Below are 20,026 nucleotides of genomic sequence, written 5' to 3'. Positions count from 1 at the left end.
CTACTTTTTTTGTAACTGTGATTTTGCTATTATAAATCAAAATGTAAATATCTGATATGCAGGTTATCTGATATATGACCCCGAGAGAGGTCAAACCCTTAAAAGGGTCACAGTCCACAGGTTGAGAACCACGGATTTATATGAAACTTGCTGTCCAAACTAGGACTCAGTATATGCTAGAGTCCTTCATTTGCTTGCCCAATGCTTTCACGCTTGGAGATAAAGTTTTTAATTTCCACCTAACAGAGAGCAGGGAACTGAAGTAGACCAGGTTGTGAAAACTTCAAGACACACCCCACACCACATCAAGCATTTCTTACCCTAAAGCCAAATTAATATATCTCCATATAAAAATGCTTATAGAGGGTTGTTCCAGGCAGATGGGAAATTTAGAATAGTTTTCAGTGTTTGTCTTTAATATTTGTTAACAAAATACAATTTTGTCATATTTTTACTATTTTAAGCATTTTAAAAAAGCAGTTTACAGTACTGAATTATTTTGAATCTCACAGGTCTCAAAGGCTGTACCCAGAAACTGGGTGTAGTGGCATATGCCTATAATGTCAGCACCTGGGAGATAAAGACAGGAGAAATGTGCATGTCCAAGGTCAGCCTGGACAGCACAGTGAGACTGTCGATAGTCAAGGAAAGGGTTGTAGCATGCATTGTATGAATGTAGAGTTCATGACAAGGAAAGGGTTGTAGCACGCATTGTGTGAATTTAGAGTTCATGAAAAGGAAAGGGTTGTAGCATACATTGTGTGAATTTAGAGTTCATGACAAGGAAAGGGTTGTAGCATACAGTGTGTGAATTTAGAGTTCATGACAAGGAAAGGGTTGTAGCATGCATTGTGTGAATTTAGAGTTCATGATTTATTCATCCTTACTTCTCCCAACTCACCATAATGTTTAAAACACAAGTTTCAAGAAAGACTGTAGAAACCATATTCAAGTAGATAAATAGACACAGAAGTAGAAGGAATGTTGACGGGAAAACGTAAAAACAAAAAAGGATAGAATATATTGTTATGCCTGGTTAATGCCTTAGCAGTAGTTTTTAGAATATGTTGTATTATACAATGCTATGATACAGGTATTTGCACAAAAAGAGCTCATTTTTAGTACATGAATTACATGAATAACCATTCCAGCCTGAATCTTTTCTTAATATTAAACAACTTTATTTTAAAAAACAGAGATATTTGTACAGATTTTTCACAGCATTTTTGCATAAAACTATATGAATATATTTTTTGTCAACATTTGATTTTTTTAAAGATTTGATAGTATGCATTGAAATCTTACTAGTTACAATGAGCATAAAGTACATGTAAAACAAAACATAACATGGAAATAGTCAAAGTTTTCTTGATTTGTAAAGATTAAACATAGTGATTTTTAAATACCAAGAATTGCCACAAGGCTATATTCTTAGCTCTTAAATTATTAATGATTTAAGGTCTACGTGTGCCACACTCTGAGAGGGTGCTATACACTTATTTTTTTCTAAGAAAAACTGAGGCTTCCACTTTTTGGCCTTTCTTCTTTTTGAGCTTCCCAGCAGACACATCCAAATGGTATTTTCTGTGGTGGTTTGAATAGGAAAGGCCACATAGACACGTGTTTGAAAGGTTGGCCCACGTGAAGTGACACTTTTAGTAGATGTGGCCTTGTTGGGATAAGTTTGGTCTTGCTGGAGGAAGTGTGTCACTGTCGAGGTGGGCTTTGGGGTCCTCATATACCCAAGTTAGGTCTAAAGTGGCAACCTTCTTCTGGGGCATGAGAATAAAGATGTAAATCTCTCAGCTCCTTCTCCAGCACCATGTCCCCCTCTATACTGCCATGTGTCCCACCATGATGATAATGGACTGGACCTCTGAAACTGTAAGCCAGCCCCAAGTAAAGGTTTTCCTTTATAAGAGTTGTCTTGCTCACACTGTTTCTTCATAGCAATAAAACCATAATTGAGACACTTACTGTGTGCTAGTCTCTTTATGTGGATTAATGCATTTAGTTTATAAGTAGGTAAAATACTTATTTTCACTTTAAAATGTGGGAGTTTTTAAAAGATTTATTTATTTTGTGTATATCAGATTCCATTACAGATAGTTGAGAGTCACCATGCAGTAGCTGAGAATTGAACTCAGGACCTCTTGGAAGTGCACTTAACCACTGAGCCATCTCTCCAGCCTCAAGATGTCAGACTTTTGATACAGACAGGCCAAATGCCTTGTCTTCCACTGCAGAGTGAGGAGGCTGGAATATACACTCAGACCAATTTTAGAAACTGATGTATACCATTGCCAGTCAGACTCCTGTTCAATCTTTCTGCATTAATTTAAGCTGCGTGTAGCTCTGTTTTATGACTGATTCAAGCGTTAATCTCAACAACATTTAATAATAAATTTGAAGCTAAAGCTAGGACAACTGGACATCATGTTCTGTTGTTTTCTCTATGTGAAATTTAAGTTGTTTCAGGGCAGAGCTAGAAAGCACTGTTTTGCTGAAAAGGAAGGGGTCTAAAATGCAGAACTGGAAACTAATTTCACTAATTAAGGTCACGAGGCATCAGAGGATGTGTGCTTCCACTGTGCTTTGGCTAACTCAAAGTAAGTCCCACCTCTGAGGCCAGATGTGATGAGGAATGAGCAACAGTCTAATGTCAGGGACGTCCCCCTCCAAGGGCATGGACAACATCAATGGCAGCCAAGACAAAGTGTCTTATAGCCTTCCACTCACACCCTCATCCTACAGTGTCCGGCTTGACACAGTTAAGCCCCCTTAAACCTGATTTCCAATTTGCATCTCCAGTTGAGAGCAAATAGATGAGGAGCAGAGGTTTCTTCTGAAAACCCAGGGTCCTTCTTAGTTCCCTGAATTCAGCACAGCCTGAACTTCATTGTCCTTTCCCACAGAAAACATCCTTTATGCTCAAATCACAGTGCTATATTCCAGTTTTCTCCTTTTTGCCTTGCCCTCACTTCTGCCCGCTCTGGGAGATGGAGGAGAAAGAAACACAAGAAGGCAGATCCTTTGGCTTCTTCTGATGTAAGCACTCCTGAGAACTCTTGGACATGAAGCCTCCACCGGTGAGAGCACCCCACAGGCAGGTGCTGTGCTCCTTGTGAGAAATAGGAAGATCCAAGAAACAGGAAGAGATGTTGATGGAGAGTAGATATGGAGTTTTTCATTCCATTAATTCACTAGCTCCCAGTGTCTAAGATTTAAATGGTGTATCACACTTGTGAGTGTGCTAGTGGCCACGACATATAGAAAACTAAGGGACATGCTTCCCGTTTTTCTCTTCATTTGAAAGACCAAAAACTCAAAAAGAAAAATTCCATTCAACATTACCTAAATTGTTTTTACATTCATTACAAAATATATTTGATCCGAGAAACCTCTCCTCTTCTTACTTCTTGGGGACATTCTTAAGAAATATCTCAGGGCTAGAGAGAGATGGCTTGGTGGTTAAGAGCACTGACTGCTCTTCCAGACGTCTTGAGTTCAATTCCCAGCAACCACATGGTGGCTCAGCACCATCTGTAAAGGGATCTGATGCCCTCTTCTGGTGTGTCTGAAGACAGCGACACTGTACTCACACACATAAAAGAACAAAGAAAAAATGATAAGTCTCAGTGCTGAGCATGACTTATTCACTGCCTTCAGAATCCTGCTCTTTTTCAGAAGATATGTGTCCACTGTCGAGAATTAAATTATAGGCCATGGATATGTATTAATCACTTGCTGCACGACTATGAAGACCTAAGAGAAATTCCTCACAGCTCACAGAATAAGGCAGGTGTAGCCGTGCCCTCCTGCAACCAAGCATGGGAAGGCACAGTGGAGACAGGATGCCTAGGGCTGCTGCCTACCTACCTCAAGGTTCAGTGAAAGAGTTAGACTACAATCCGTTAGGACAGGTAGTCATAGAGGACATTCAACTTTCTCCTCTGTTTATGCACGTGAATAAGTGTACACACAAGCACACAAGGACACTCACACACATACACAAGCACACAAGAACACTCACACACACATGATTTAAAACCAGAAGATATTTGGTAGGATAGAAAAGTGTGGTCATTCCATTTCCTCTGCATTTCTTCTTTTAGCCTCCCATCTTTCCAACTGACTATTGTCATGTTCACCTAAGGCTCTCTGAAGTTGAGGAGAAGGAGATCATCACTTTGGGAAAGTACATACACATTTAAGGCCAATAGGAAAGATGGATGTATAAAATCAGACTCCGACTTAAGATGTAAGCTTAACAAAGACTGATAAAGCTTTTTTTTTTCCAATAAAACGGTCTCTACTTCATTTCAGGAAAGCCTCCAGTTCCCTGTGGCTTAAATTTCACAAATCATCCATCAGAACAATGGGAAGCTTTTCTTGAAAAGTTAAAACCAATCTCTTAAAGAACAACTTGCTCTCCAAGAAGAAATATTCTAAATCATAGATGTTAAAGGCAGACTCTTTAAAGAACACCTAGTGGATGCTATCACACAAATGAGAAGAAGGAATAGCTTCTAATATTCTATAGCTAGTAAAATAATTAAGGGTAATAATTAAATGACTACTTTTAAAATAGCTATTAGGGAAGACTGTGAATATTTCTAACACACACACACACACACACACACACACACACACACACACACAAACTTGCCTGGTTACAGGTGTGCAACAACCTTTATTTGTTCAGTATTTGTTGCATACATATACTGAAATATCACAGCATAATCCACGCATAGACATAACTCTGCATCGTCAATTAGAATCAAGAATATACTTTTCTAAAATATCAGGTCCTAACTGCTCACTTAAGATATAAGAACTGGGCAAATTGTTTCTTGGGGTAAAATACTCACAAATCTTCTACAAGTAATTCTAGTTATAAGAATGACTATAGGTCACACAAAGTAATCAGTTAACCCAATAAAGTATACTTTCCAAATATTATATAATAACTCATATTTTTATAATTTCTATATTAAGTGATTATTCTAAAAAGGAGGTAAGGGTTGACTGGTAGACAGTTATATGTCAAAGTCGTCACAGAATAATCCTTGCCCTTTTCAGGTAGCAAGTGGATGAGGACTTCTTATAGCACGTGCTCCAAGGAAAAGAATGAGGTTCTGTAGGGTTTTTTTTCTATTGAAGGTTTCCATACAAAGAAATGGCAAGTGAGGCCCAAGGAAGTCAGGTGAAGGAGTTCAATTCCCTAGCATTAGCATGACAGGCTGAACCACCATGTATCAGAACTAAACCTGGCTCAACTGTGAAGACAGTAAATATTCTAAACCACAGAATCCCCTCTCCACTCCTTAGAATAAATTTGTCACCCTTATTTACTTAAATTAGCAAGTGGATTTGTAGCATGGGAAGCTGGTCAACAATCAGTAAACATCAGCTAGTGTTTGCTGAGGCTTAAACAATGCTTGCATGAATATTTGTAGAAACATTACCAATATGTAAATGCACAGTGGTATGGAATCACATGGGCACACTCTGTGATGGCTAATTTCATGTCAACTAAGACAAATTAGAGTCATCAGAGAGGAAGGAACCTCAACTGAGAAACTGTCTCCCTAAGATCAGGGTATAGGTAAGACTATGGGACATTTTATTTATTAGTGATTGATGAGCAAGCCAGTAAGCAGCATTCCTTCATGGTCTCTGCATCAATTCCTTCCTCCAAGTTCCTGTACTGTTTGTGTGCCTGTCCTGACTTCCTTTGATGATGGGGTATGACATAGAAGTATAATCCAAATAAACCATTTACTCCTCAGGTATCTTTGGGTAATTGTGTTTCATCACAGCAATAGTAACCTTAACTAGTACAGAAATTAGTACTAGGGTAGTAGAGTATTGCTGTAACAAACCTGCCCATGTTATTTTCTGAAGGATTTCTGGAGGAATTTAGAACTTTTGACTGGAAAAGCCATGAGTGTTGAGAGATCAGTGGGTTATTCTGTAGAAGCTTGGTTGTTCTTGTATGACTCTTGAAGGCCATGCAGACAATGAAGACCTAGCTTGTGATGTTTCAGAAGGAAACAAAGACTCTAGTGGTCCTTTTGTGTGAAGAATCTGTGCTTCTGGTCATCTAGAGCTGAAGAGTTATCTGTGATAAACAATAGACCAGAACCACTAAAGGAAAACCCGTGCTTTGCTGGTATAATGGATGCTGGTCAGATGAGGCTGAAGTATCTGCTCATTAGGAAGAGAGCAGCAATACAGAGGTAAACTCTGGGAAATATTTCTCAAGAGTCAGCATATAGAAGCTGTGTTCCAGAGGTGGCTGAGGTAAACAACAGTGTAAGAGTTACCCAGATGGGATTGCTTTTGAAGGCCCGATGGGGTCAAGAAAAGCAGCTGAAGCTTAGCAAGAAGTGAAGAGGTCATTGGTGAATGTGTTGCTCCTGGAGCAGTTGAAGATCCAGGATTGAAGGGGTTATGCAGAGGCTTGGCATCATGAAGAAAGTCTGGAAAATCTATTGGTGAAAGTGCAGCCTAGTTGCAGCAGAAGACCCTGGTATCTTGTAGATGCCCTTACTATGGGATGACCATGAAGAACAGCAACAGTAATGGGCTGAAATCTTTCCAAGTTTTGAAGGCAAGCCGTGTGTGCTGCAGGTGGAGCTGGAGGAAAAACCCCGGCTGCCTGGAGAGAGCAAAAGATTATGAGTGAATCCCAAATATTGAACATTGAGTTATTTGCATGATTCGAGTTTGGTTTTATATTGTTCAGATTATGACTATGTTCTGGTGATTCTCCCTTGAAGTGACACATACATATATGTATTAAATGCAACAAAGGAACATGAAATTGAGAGACATTTTTAAAAAGAGGGACTTCGGAGTCCTACAGCTTTGGATTTTAAAAGAGACGGATTTACTTTTAAATACTCAGAACTTGATGGAGTGTCATATAGTTTCAGCAAATAATTGGTTTGTGCATGGTGTTTTAAAAGAATGCCTAAATCATCAGTAGTAGCCAACCTGTATAGTGTCAGAGTTTTATTCCGTGCCCCCCAAACAAGCACCTATGTATAACCTTATGCTTCTTTCTGTAAACTGTATCAAATTACATAAAAACCTCTTCCCAATTGCTCTACCCTCCAAACATAATAGAAGGATGGTGCTTTTGAGACAGTTTATTAATGCACACACACACTCAAACTCTCAGCCTATCCACACCTACAACCTTTGCATTACAAAGAACTTCCAAATGTTAAAAGGTGAGGCAGAACTGTGCTGTCAGGACCAGGAATTTGCTTTAGTTCTTGTTTCAATTTCTAAGCGTTCACTTTGTGTGTAATAAAACATTCCCCGCTATTCGCTTTATTCCAAGACCATCTTAGAACTGCCTTCTTATGGAATGGCACTCGACTCCCAGTCTGAAAGGTCAGCGCTCACATGCTCTAGGTGCGCATACGCCTTTTCACTAAAGTCATAATAGTTTAGTTGTTCAAGTCCCTAGATGGCTGCCACCACCCACCACCCCCCACCCCACACATTCTCTTGCACATAGTGCTTCTTACTGAATGGATCAAATCCTATCTAGATGCTGGGGGGTTTACAGATATAATAAAGTCCACAGAAAATTTATTTTAAGAAATAAATTGTTATCCTTGGAGGTCTAATAAAATGATACATTGAGAAATGACTAGGCTTTATTTTGATCTCAGTTTGGCATCAAGAAATTGAGTTCTAATATTCTACTGAACTTGGAAGTGGGTCATGAACCACAGATTATGAACGCACCCCCAACCAGAATCTCAGTCTCTGTCATGAGACTATGAGCACTAGATGGTCAGCCCTGAAAACATACAGATACATATAAAGCATTATACAGACTGAACTTATGTTCAGGTATACTATGTACCTGTAAGCACATATATGCTTGTAATAATAATTGGTGATAAAATTCTAATTTAAAGGAAAGCGAGGGATGTTATATAGGAGGGTTTGGAGGGCAGAAAAGGAAGAGATATAATTAAAATATAAGTTATACTTAGGGAGAGAGGGGGGCAGGGGAGGGTCAAGAAGCCAGCTGTGCCACATAGCACTGGGCATCACTTTGAGGTGCAAATTTTGCAGGAATTAGTTTCTCAGAGATGGAAGATGAATGCACCTGTGTTTTCTTTGCCAAACACATGCAAAGCCAGTGAGAGAAACAATGTCTAACAAAAGGCTGCTTCGATTTATAAACAGTCTAGAGTCCGAACAGCTGTACTAAGTGGGCTTTTTTGTTTGTTTGGTTGGCTTTGAGAGGGTTTTGGTGGTGTTGTTTTATTTTTTGGTTTTGTGGATTGTTTTTTGTTTTTGTTTTTGTTTTCTAATCTGAGTGATCTTAGGCAGGTGACTAACCGTGTTTGTGCAGAATGGGAGAGTAATGGGGTGAAGGTTTTTTGTTTTTGTGTTTGTTTTTGTTTTTTGCCTTTCTGCATTACATGATTATATTCATAACAGCTGGTCTCATCCAGCCTTAATCCTAGGGGAGGCACCCAATATCATTGCTACTTGATATACCATGTTTGTTTGACATCCCGGGATGCCCGCCTTTTTCTGAAGGGAAACAGAGAAGTGAATGAGGAGTGAGGAGATGTGGGGGGGGGGGTAGGGAGAGGGACTGGGAGAAGAGGAAGGAGGTGAAACTGTAACCAGGATGCAATGTATGAGAGAATAATTTAAAAAGAAACAAATAAAGACAAGTTGGTCTTAAGTGTTTACTCGTGCTTTTACTTTTGTACTATTACTTATAAATAGGTTTCGAAGCTGATCCCTTGGCACTGGAAAGTCCATTGACATGCGTTTCCTAGGGAGTTCTGCCTCTGTGCTCCCAGTTTTCCTCAGTTGCCTATAATTTGTTGTGTAGATTTGAGGCTTTGTGGGCTTTTTCACATCTACTGTGGCCTGCTCACCTGAAACAGGCCTTTCATTATAGGCTCAAACTCTTACACTTTTTTGCCTATTACACAAACTTATCAAAATGGCTTTATATTTCCAAAAATTAAATAACCACTGTATACTGAATGTTTACTTAGAACTAAGCATTTCAATAAATCCTGTGAATTAAATATGAAGAATTTCTCTTGATCGTTGTTATCAATAAAGATGAAATGACAAGCTAAAAATACAAGTAAACAAACCACTATTATGGGACATTGTTTAAATGGATCACTAAAGTTACAGGGCCTGGTGAACTCTCTGCCAGTATCTTGTAATTCATATGCTATCTTTATTTTACGTGCTTGTAGTTTATAGGTTTATAAATTTATTCTGTAACAGACTCCTCATCAGTTTTTAGTGGTAAAAGATCCTAACCTACTGCAGCCCATTGCGGACTTCCAGTTGACTCTGTATCATGAGCATTCATGCATCCTCTTGATACAATACAGGGAACACATTTGTTTTCAAAAGGTTAATTGAAGAAAGGGTTTTTTTAAAATCCAAAACTGTGACAATTTTCACTACCCATAGTTAATGAAATATGAAGCACACATTAACACACATAAAGTATTTCTGTCAATGAATTGAACCAAAACCTAATTAAGATTTTAAATATAAATTCTAGTTTTAAAATTTAGAAAATCAAGTTGATTAGTACCACAAAGAAGCATCAGACAAGAACAGAGGGTGAAGCTATCTAAAACCTGTTAGTTTGGTTTTCTCCACAAGTCAGTGACATTCAGATTTCAAAGGAAGCAAGGTTGCTTTTGACTAAAAGAGACTTATAAGCCATAAAGACCAAGGACTGTGCATTGACCTGCATAAGACAGGATGGTACCCTGGCCTGGGTAAGGCAACTATAAACGCTGTGAAGACAAAAAGCAACTTGGAGGTAGACTGGCCATCAGCAGACATTAGAACACTGTTAATAAACATTCTGAATACAGAGGTTGGATGACACCCCAAAAAAATGTCATTGATAAAACTACAAGATGAATATATTCATTTAGACTTTTCTGATTTCCCATGTCTAAAACTTCACATTAGTTTTTAGAGGTGAATGAGAAAGTGTATATCTGACATTAGGTTGCAAGCCTTAGGCAGACTGCTAAGAAATGGGGGAGCACTGGAAGGGGGTGAATGGGCTCTTGCAAGCCTCTGTTGACAGCAGTTGCACGTGGCCCCACAGAGCTGCCACCAGATGTCATTAGACACAGAAACTAGGGGCAAGAACATGATTCCCAGATCTAGTCTTTTTTTTTTTTTTTATCTTCTCAGGACTAAAACTACTTTAAGCAAAATCAAAATAATGTACTCTTGGTGTTAAAGGCAGCATATAGCAATGTGGATTTATCCAAGAACAACTAGAAAACCTGTAACAACTCCAATGTGAGAGTAACCATGATGTTCCTTTATACAGAATGGCAGGCTGTGGTACCCACAAAAGAGATCTGAAGCCATGGATGATCATCCTTCTCTCCACTCTATCCCTTATGGTGGTGGTAGTGACCATTGGACTTCTGGCTCAATCCTTCATTTTTGGTAAGGGACAGTTGGGACTCTCACTTTTGCACATAGCACAGTGTGATCTGCATACCCATAAATGACATTTATATTTTCACCTGGGACAGTCTCCACACAAAATGTTTTAGAGTTTATTCTGTCATCTCATCACAAATAATTATTGCACCAGTCTTAAATACAAGTGTTTTCTGAGTGCCTATGACCCAGCTGATGTAGTGTTCAGCGAGGCATAAAAGCTTCTCACTTGCTGAGGTGCAGCAAGCTTTAGAATCTACATGTAATATCAAAAACACTCATTGTAACTTGGCTGCTATCAGTCAGACTGAGCAAATCTAACCTTTTTTGTAAACACAACTTTACTTAAAAAAGAGAGATGCATGTACAGATTTTAAAAATCATTTTGGCATAATATTTTATGAGGATATTTTTGTCAGTTCTTGATTTTTTTAAGATTTGATAGTATGCATTGAAATCTTACTAGTTAACATAAGCATAAAGTACATGTAGAATAGAACATAACATAAATGTCAAAGTTTTCTTGGTATGTATAGATTAAACATACGATTTTTGAACACCAGAAATTACAACAAGGCTACATTCTTAGCTCTTGAATTATTAATGATTTAAGGTCTAGGTGCACCACACTCTGAGAGGGTGCTATACACTTTTTTTTTCTAAGAAGGCTTTCACTTTTTGGCCTTTGTTTGTTTGTTTGTTTGTTTGTTTGTTTGTTTTTTGGTTCTTTTGTTTGTTTGTTTGAGCTTCATATGGCCTATGAGTTGTTTCTTGCGTGTTCAGAGCTTATTGGGGTTAGTATCCAATTATCAGTGACTGCATATTATGTCTGTTCTTCTGAGACTGGGTTACCTCACTCAGGATGATATTCTCTAGATGCATCCATTTTCCTAGGAATTTCATAAAGTCATTCTTTCAAATAGCTGAGTAGTACTTCATTGTGTAAATATACCACAATATTTGTATCTATTCGTCTACTAAAGGATATCTGGGCTCTTTCCAGCTTCTGGTTACTATAAATAAGGCTGCTGTGAACATTGTGGTGCATGTGCCCTTATTGTATGTAGGAGCATCTCTAGGGTATATGCCCAGAAGTGGAATAACTGGGTCTTCAGGTAGGACTATGTCCAATTTTCTGAGGAACCGCCAGGCTGATTTAAGAGTAGTTGTACCAGCTTACAGCCCCAACAACAGTGGAAAAGTGTTCCTCTTTTTCTGCATCCTCGCCAGCATCTGCTGTCATCTGAGTTTTTGATCTTAGCCATACTGACTGGTGTGAGGTGAATTCGCAGGGTTGTTTTGATTTGCATTTCCCTGATGACTGCAGATGTCGAGTACTTCCTTAGATTCTTCCCAGCCATTCAGTACTCCTCAATTGACAAATTTTTGTTTAGCTCTGTACCCATTTTTAAATAGGATTATTTGATTCTCTGACGTCTATCTTCATGAGTTCTTTGTATATATTGGATATTAAACTTCTATCAGATGTGGGATTGGTGAAGATCTTTTCCCAATCTGTTGGCTACCAGTTTATTTTCTTGACAGTGTCCTTAGCCTTACAGAAAGTTTGCAATTTCATTAAGTCCCATTTCTCAATTTTTGGTCTTAGAGCATAAGCCATTGGTGTTCTGTTCAGGAAAATTTCCCCTGTGCTTATGTGTTCTAAAGTTTTCCCTACTTTCTCCACTAATAGTTTCAGTGTACCTGGTTTAATGTGGAGATCTTTGATCTTCTTGCACTTGAGCTTTGTACAAGGAAATAAGAAATTGTCTATTTTCATTCTTCTGCATGCTGAGTGCCAGTTGTACCAACACCATTTGTTGAAGAGGCTGTCCTTTTTCCATTCAACGTTTTCAGCTCCTTTGTCAAAGATCAAGTGACAATATGTGTGAGGGTTCATCTCTGGATCTTCTGATCCATTGATCAACCTGCCTATCTCTGTACCAGTACAATGCAGTTTTTAACACAATTCACTTGTAATATAGCTTGAGGCTAGGGATGGTGATTCCTGCAGTTGTAATTTTGTTGTTGAGAATAGATTTCGATGTTCTAGGTTTTTGTTATTCCAGATGAATTTGCAAATTGCTTTTTCCAACTCTGTGAAGAAGTTGGAATTTTGATGGGGATTGCATTGAATCTGTAGATTGCTTTTGGTAAGATGGCCATTTTTACAATGTTGATTCTTCCAATCCATGAGCATGGGAGATATTTTCATCTTCTGAGATCTTCTTCAATTTCCTTCAGAGATTTGAAGTTCTTCTCTAACAGGTCCTTCACTTGCTTAACTAGAGTCACACCAACGTATTTTATATCCTTTGTGACTATTGTGAAAGGTATCTTTTCCTTAATTTCTTTCTCAGCATGTTTGTCTTTTGAGTAGAGAAAGGCTACTTAGATTAGTTTGAGTTAATTTTGTATCCAGCTACTTTGCTGAATTTGTTTATCAGCTTTAAAAGTTCTCTGGTGGAATTTTGGGGTCACTTAAGTATACTATCATGTCATCTGAAAATAGTGATATTTTTACTTCTTCCTTTCCGATTTGTATCCTTTCGATTTCCCTTTGCTGTCTAATTGCTCTGGCCAGGACTTCCAGTACTATGTTGAATAGGTAAGAGGAGAGTGGGCAGCCTTGTCGAGTCCCTGATTTTAGTGAGATTGCTTCAAGTTTCTCACCATTTACTTTGATGTTGGCTGTTGGTTTGCTGTATATTGCTTTTATTATGTTTAGGTATGGACCTTGGATTCCTGCACTTTCCAAGCCTTTTAACATGAAGGGATGTTAAATTTTGTCAAATGCTTTCTCAGCATCTAGTGAGATGACCATGTGGTTTTTTTTCCTTTGAGTTTGTTTATATTGGTGGATTATCTTGATGAATTTCTGTATATTAAACAATCTCTGAAGCCTACTTGATCATGGTAAATGATCATTTTGATGTGTTCTTGGATTCGGTTTGCAAAAATTATGTTGAGGATTTTTGCATCAATGTTTATAAGGGAGATTGGTCTGAAGTATTCTTTCCTTGTAGGGTCTTTGTGTGCTTTAGGAATGGGGTTATTGTGGCTTCAAAAAATAAGTTGGATAGTGTTCCATCTGACTCTATTTTGTGGAATAGTTTAGAGAGTATTAGTATTAGGTAGTCAATAAATGTCTGATAGAATTCTGCACTAAATCCATCTTCTCCTGGGCTTTTTTTGGTTGAGAGGCTTTTGATGACTTCTTCTATTTCTTTAGGTGTTATGGGATTATGTAGATGGTTTATCTGATCCTGGTTTAACTTTAGTATCTGGTATCTGTCTAGGAATTTATCCATTTCCTTTAGATTTTCCAGTTTTGTTCAGTATTGGCTATTGTAGTAGGATCTGATGATTTCTTGAATTTCCTCAGTTTTAGTTGTTATGTCTCCCTTTTAATTTCTGATTTTGTTAATTTGGAAACTCCCTCTTTACCCTCTAGTTAGTCTGGCTAAGGGTTTGTCAATCTTGTTAATTTTCTCAAAGAACCAGCTCTTGGTTCTTTTAATGGCTCTTTCTGTTTCTACTTTGTTAATTTCTGCTCTGAGTTTGATTATTTCTTGCCGTCTACTTCTCTTGGATGTATCTGCTTCTTTTTGTTCTAGAGCTTTCAACTGTGCTGTCAAGTTGCTAGTATATGCTCTTTCCAGTTTCTTTTTGAAAGCACTCAGAGCAATGAGTTTTCCTCTTAGTGCTGCTTTCATTGAATCCCATAGGTGTGGGCACACTGTGCTTTCATTTTCATTAAATTCTACAAAATCCATAATTTTTTTCTTTATCTCTTCTTTGACCATGTTATTGTTGCGCAGAGCATTGTTCAGCTTCCATGTTTATTTGGACTTTTAGTTGTCTTTGTTGTTACTAAAGACTAGCCTTAGTCCATGGTGATCTGATATAATGCATGGGAGTACTTCAATCTTCTTATATCTATTGAGGCTTGTTTTGTGACCAAATATATGGTCAATTTTGAAGAAGATGCCATAAGGTGCTGAGAAGAAGGTGTATTCCTTTGTTTTAGGGTGAAATGTTCTGTAGATGTCTGTTAATTCCAATTAGTTCATAACCTATGCTAGTTTCACTGTGTCTCTGTTCAGTTTCTGCTTCCAGGATCTGTCTATTGTTGAGAGTGGAGTGTTGAAGTCTCCCACTATTATTGTTTGTGGTGCAATGTATATTTTCAGCCTTAGTAGGATTTCTTTTATGAATATGGGTGCTCTTGTATTTAGAGCATATATGTTAATAATTGAGATTTCCTCCAGATAATTTTTTCCTGTAATGAGTAAAAAGTGTACTTCCTTATCTTTTTTGATAACCTTTGGTTGAAAATCTACTTTATTTGTTATTAGAATGGCTACTCCAGCTTGTTTCTTGAGGCCGTTTGCTTGGAAGGTTTTTTTCTAACCTTTTACTCTGAAATAGAGTCTGTCTTTGTCTCTGAGATGAGTTTCCTGTATGCAGCAAAATGCTGGATTCTGTTTATGTATCTATTCTGATAGTCTATGTCTATTTATTGGGGAATTGAATCCATTTATATTAACAGATATTAAGGAATCGTAATAGTTCTTTCCTACTATTTTTGCTTTTAGAGGTAGAATTATGTCTGTGTGTCTTTCTTCTTTTGGTTTTCTTACTTAGTTATTTTATTGCTTTTTCTAGGATGTAGTTTCCCTCCTTGTATTGGGTTTTCCATCAACTATTCTTTGTAGGGCCAGATTTGTGTTCAGATATTGTGTAAATTTAGTTTTGTCCTAGAATATCTTGGTCTCTCCATCTATGGTGATTGAGAGTTTTTCTGGTTATAGTAACCTCGGGTGACATTTGTGTTCTCTTAGTATCTGTATGATATCTGTCCAGGATCTTCTAGCTTTCTTAGTCTCTGTTGAGAAGTCAGGTGTGATTCTGATTGGTCTTCCTTTATATGTTACATGTCCTTTTTCTCTTCCTGCTGTTAGTATTTTTTTGTTGTTTTGAACACTTGTTGTTTTGATTATTATGTGTCAGGAACAGTTTCTTTTTGGTCCAATATGTTTGGGGTTTTGTAGGCTTCTTTTCTGCTCATGGTAATCTCCTTCTTAAGGGTAGGGAAGTTTTCTTCTATGATTTTGTTGAAGATATTTACTGTGTCTTTTAGTTAGTATTCCTCTCCTTCTACTATTCCTATTATTCTTAGGTTTGGTCTTCTCATTGTGTCCTGGATCTCCTGTATGTTTTGGGTTAGGAGCTTTTTGGTTCTTGCATCTTCTCTGACTGTTTTGCCTATGTTTTCAATGTTGTCTTCAGCCCCTGAGATTTTCTCTTCCACCTCTTGTAGTCTGTTGATGATGCTTGCATCTGTGACCCCTCATATCTTTTTTAGGGTTTCCATTTCCAGGGTTGTCTCTTTTTGTGTTTTCTTTATTGTTTCTATTTCCATTTTCAATTCCTTCATCTGTTTGGTTGTGTTTTCCTGTATTTCTTTGAGTGGTTTTTTTTTTTTTTTTTTTTTTTTTGTTTCCTCTTTAAAAGCTTCTATTTGTTTATATGTGTCCTCCTGTGCTTGTTTAAAGAAATTATTTACGTTCTTCTCGAATATCTTCATCATCATTGTGTGGTATGATTTCAAATCTGAGTCTTCTTTTTCTGGAGTGTTTAGCAACCCACTGCTTGCCGTGGTGAGAGTGCTGGGTTCTAATGTTGCCAGGTGGTCTTGATTTCTGTTGCTTAATTTTTTTCTTGTTTTCCTTTTGCAATTTTCTTATCTGTGATTATATGAGGTCTTGTTGTCTTTGACTGATACCTGTTTCTCCTGTGGATCTGAGGGCCTGTGGGCTTTACAAGAAAATTGCTTCTTAGTGTTCGGCTTTTAGTGGGCAAGCAGTGAGTTCTGTTAGCAGTGACTCAACTCTGTTGTGGGCTCAGGTGTGACAGTTCTTGTGAGGCTGTTCTGGGAGCTCAGCCCTTTGCCCTTAGGTCCTGAGTATTACTGGCAGGAACCTGGCTCTTTTTCTAGGCCAAAACGGTCTCTTTACCAGATAGCACAGCACTTTCTGCTCTCTGAGAACTCCTGGTGTCCTCTCCCTGGGCCTATGTGCCAGGCTCCCCTCTGGTATGAGGGCCTGTAGTGCTGAACTTGAAGCACTGCCTTTCATAGGCAGACCCCGGTTACCACTGCCTTTGCCTTACTGTGGGCCTGTGTGTTTAGTCTGCGATCATAGTCTTTCCGGGTGAATCCTGAGACTCTCTGCCAGAGGCCTGGCCCTTACTGTGGGCCCCAGGGCCACCTTTTCTGAGTGCTCTGCCTAGCCCTCTTTGCACTTTGGTTACTCACAGTGCAATCTCACCAGGCCTGTGTCCCTGGAGCTCTGCTGTTCCAGGTGGCCAAGTCTAAACTTATTAGGTGCACGCCAAGATAAAAAACTGTAATAAAGTTGTTATCAAAATTGTTTTTTAATTTGCCACTGTTCTCTGTCCAGTAGAATTTTTAGAGCAATACTCCTGACTGAAAAAATCATATCTAATAAAATTATTAAATTCACATATAAATTATGACATAATATTATCTCTTAGTCTAAAATTGTTCTCCTAAAACATTATTTAAAGATTTTGTTTTTATTGTCTAATATATTTATGTCAACAAAAATAATGCTCTCTCTCTAAATTACATCCTTCTTTGCTAAGTATAAACCATTTACATTTTTTTTTACCAATGTCCACAATGGCACACTGTTGTGATGTATGTGTGCAGTAAATATGAGAAGCTCAAGGTGATCACTTGAATGGTTTTATATGATTTCATCCTTAAGATTTAACAACAGGGAAATGCCTATTTAATGAGAAGAAAGTGAAATGACTTCCTACCACATTACGAGACTCATACTCAACCTTAATAGCAGTTTATACTAGTGACAAAATATCCATGTTAATTATACAAAAGCATCATTAACTGTTGACAACAGGCTGTGATTTCTTTACAGCCCTTAGAGCCAGACAGCTGATTAACATCACTGTTACAAACTGTTTCCACTTGCAATCTCTGCCATCCTTTTTCTTGGTGATTACTTCCACTGTACTTGGCTCTTTCTTCACAGGTAAACGTATGTAAGAACACTCACTTACTTCTACTCCTGGATGGTTTTAAACCTCAACATACACAATGAACACCCACATAGCAATGGACACCCAAACTCTGGAGCCTCACTGTAAAATCCGAAAAGACCACCTGTTGGTTGTATGACAAGCATCAAGGTAGTTGAGGTTCTTGTGTCGTACTTCTCTCCTTTATCAAATGGAGGTCTTGCCAATCCCAAGAATCTGGAATTATGATGAAATGATACATGTGAGGTTCTACACACAGTAAAGATTCAACAAATGTCAGCTACTATTATTAACATAAAACTGTGTCAGTATGCTTCAATATTTTTGTTAAGTTCAACAAGAAAGAAGGTTGGTGATAAATTTATAGCTTCATTTCTGCCCCATCATAGTTAGATTTTGGATCCAGAAGACTCTGAATAGCTCACGCACTTTCTACTTTTAATTATCATCATAGGCCAGGAAATGGAATATTATCAAGGAACCTTTACAATTTCAGATATTCAAGTCAATAGCAACTCAGGACGAAAGACCTCAAATCAATTGAAGGACTTACAGGAGAAGAATGAAAATTTGGTAAGTTAGATAAAGTTTATCTTATACAATTCTGGCAGAATTTTATGGCTTGTTCATTTTCTTGCCAAGAACATAACGTTCATTCCACTTACATCTGCAGCATTCTAGCCCCCACCTCAGACTGTTTATTCTCTATGTCATGTGATGTGTAGGTAGAATTGGGTTGAAAGAATGTGCCTGTCTAATAAATTGGGGCTTGACCCAAATCTCTTCTTAGACAATGGAAGGATGTATTAATGAAAGGAAGTATGCTAAGGGATCTATCCTATAATGTCTCTAATGTCTCTAAGAGGTTTTCCTAATAGAAAAGACTAGCTGCATTAGAACTCATTGTTGGTCACAAGTTTCTTATAAAAACCATTTTTCATAGTTTTAAAAAGACAACAAAGATATCAGTTTTACCTTGCAGTGTGTTAGTAAAGGGAAGAAGCTAAGACTTACTTTGTGATATTTATAGTTAATGTTAACAAATTGGTTAAAGCTAAAGAGTCCAGGACACCTTCCAAACGGGAAATGTCTTCTTGGCTTTGTAGAGTTATGTTCCCAATGTTCATAAATCCTCATTCAAGAACTGCTCAGATAAATTTGTCTAAAGGAAGCACAGAAGGTTGAGTCACTTCAACAAGAATAAATAATGGCTACTCTTCATATTTTAAGGATTGATTTATTTTATGTATGGGTGTACTGGTCTAACTACACGTACACATACATGCCAGAAGAGGGCACCAGATCTCATTATAGATGGTGGCGAACCACCATGTGGTTGCTGGGGATTGAACTCAGGACCTCTGGAAAAACAGCCAGTGCTCTCACCACTGAGATATCTCTCCAGGTCCTGTATTTTATATTGTAACCAAGACTTTTTTCCTTAAAATATTTCCATTCACAAATTTGTTGTCATGTATTCCATGTCATCATATTCCTACATGAAATGTGCAACTACAACATGCTTGCAGCAATGCTATAGATCATGTTTCTAATGCATATTCTCAATCATCATTAAGTTTTACAGCTTTTCTGTCTTGAATTTTCACGTTCCAATGCATAATTTATGTTTACAGATTGATGCATGTTCCCCCTGTGCTTTTGCATTCAGAGTACTGGGCAATGACATTTGCTATATAGCCTTGAGAAATCCAAGAATGAGGTGTGTGTGTGTGTGTGTGTGTGTGTGTGTGTGTGTGTGTGTGTGTGTATTGCCCAATTAATTTTACCTAAAGTGATTTTGTGATACATAACTGGGTGGTGGCGGCACACAACTTTAATCCCATCACTCTGAAGGCAAAGGCAGGTAGATCTCTGTGAGTATGAGGCCAACCTGGTCTACAAAGCCAAGGAAAAAATGTTTGACATATACATATATGTATATGTGTGTGTGTGTGTGTGTGTGTGTGTGTGTGTGTGAAATATATACATATAAATGTATGTCACACAAATTCATACATATGTGTGTATTACTTGAAAAATAAATTTTTTCAGAGATAAAATATCACTCATTGAGAATCTTGAAGTTCTTTTACTTAGTCTGCACTCAATATTGTTGTTATTGTTTAAATATATAACAACTAATAAACCCTATTTTTATTAAACTAAATAAGATTGCAATAGCCTGAAAATAAATAAGTAACATATGAACTAACAGAGATGCGCATCGTATCAGACCCAGGGCCCACATGAGTCTGCACCAGGTCTTCTGCATCTGTATTCTGACTTCCAGCTCTGTGTTTTTATGGAACTCCTGAGCATGCCAATGAGTGCATCTCTGATCCTGTGCCTTTTCTTGGCTTTGTTTTCTTCTGTTTGGTTGTTTTGTCCAATGCTGATGTGTTAGCTTTTTTCTGTATCTCATTTTATTATCTTTTATTATGTAAAA

The 20,026-nt window shown here is 37.8% G+C and overlaps 1 protein-coding gene across 1 annotated transcript in view; it reads left to right on the top strand.

Annotated features, from left to right (window-relative positions):
- Window positions 1–10,376: 10,376 nt before the first annotated feature.
- TMPRSS11A (transmembrane serine protease 11A) overlaps window positions 10,377–20,026 on the top strand; it is a gene marked incomplete at both ends in the record, with an annotated part of 33,152 nt that continues 23,502 nt past the window's right edge. Inside the window, 2 exons of the mRNA XM_080910031.1 lie at window positions 10,377–10,497; window positions 18,077–18,153. Coding sequence (XP_080766157.1) covers window positions 10,377–10,497; window positions 18,077–18,153 — 198 coding nt within the window. The remainder of the gene's footprint in view (window positions 10,498–18,076; window positions 18,154–20,026) is intronic.

This window comes from Micromys minutus (assembly GCF_963924665.1).
Source record: "Micromys minutus genome assembly, chromosome: 1".
Lineage (NCBI taxonomy): Eukaryota > Metazoa > Chordata > Mammalia > Rodentia > Muridae > Micromys > Micromys minutus.
This window is presented reverse-complemented; position numbering and strand designations above follow the sequence as displayed.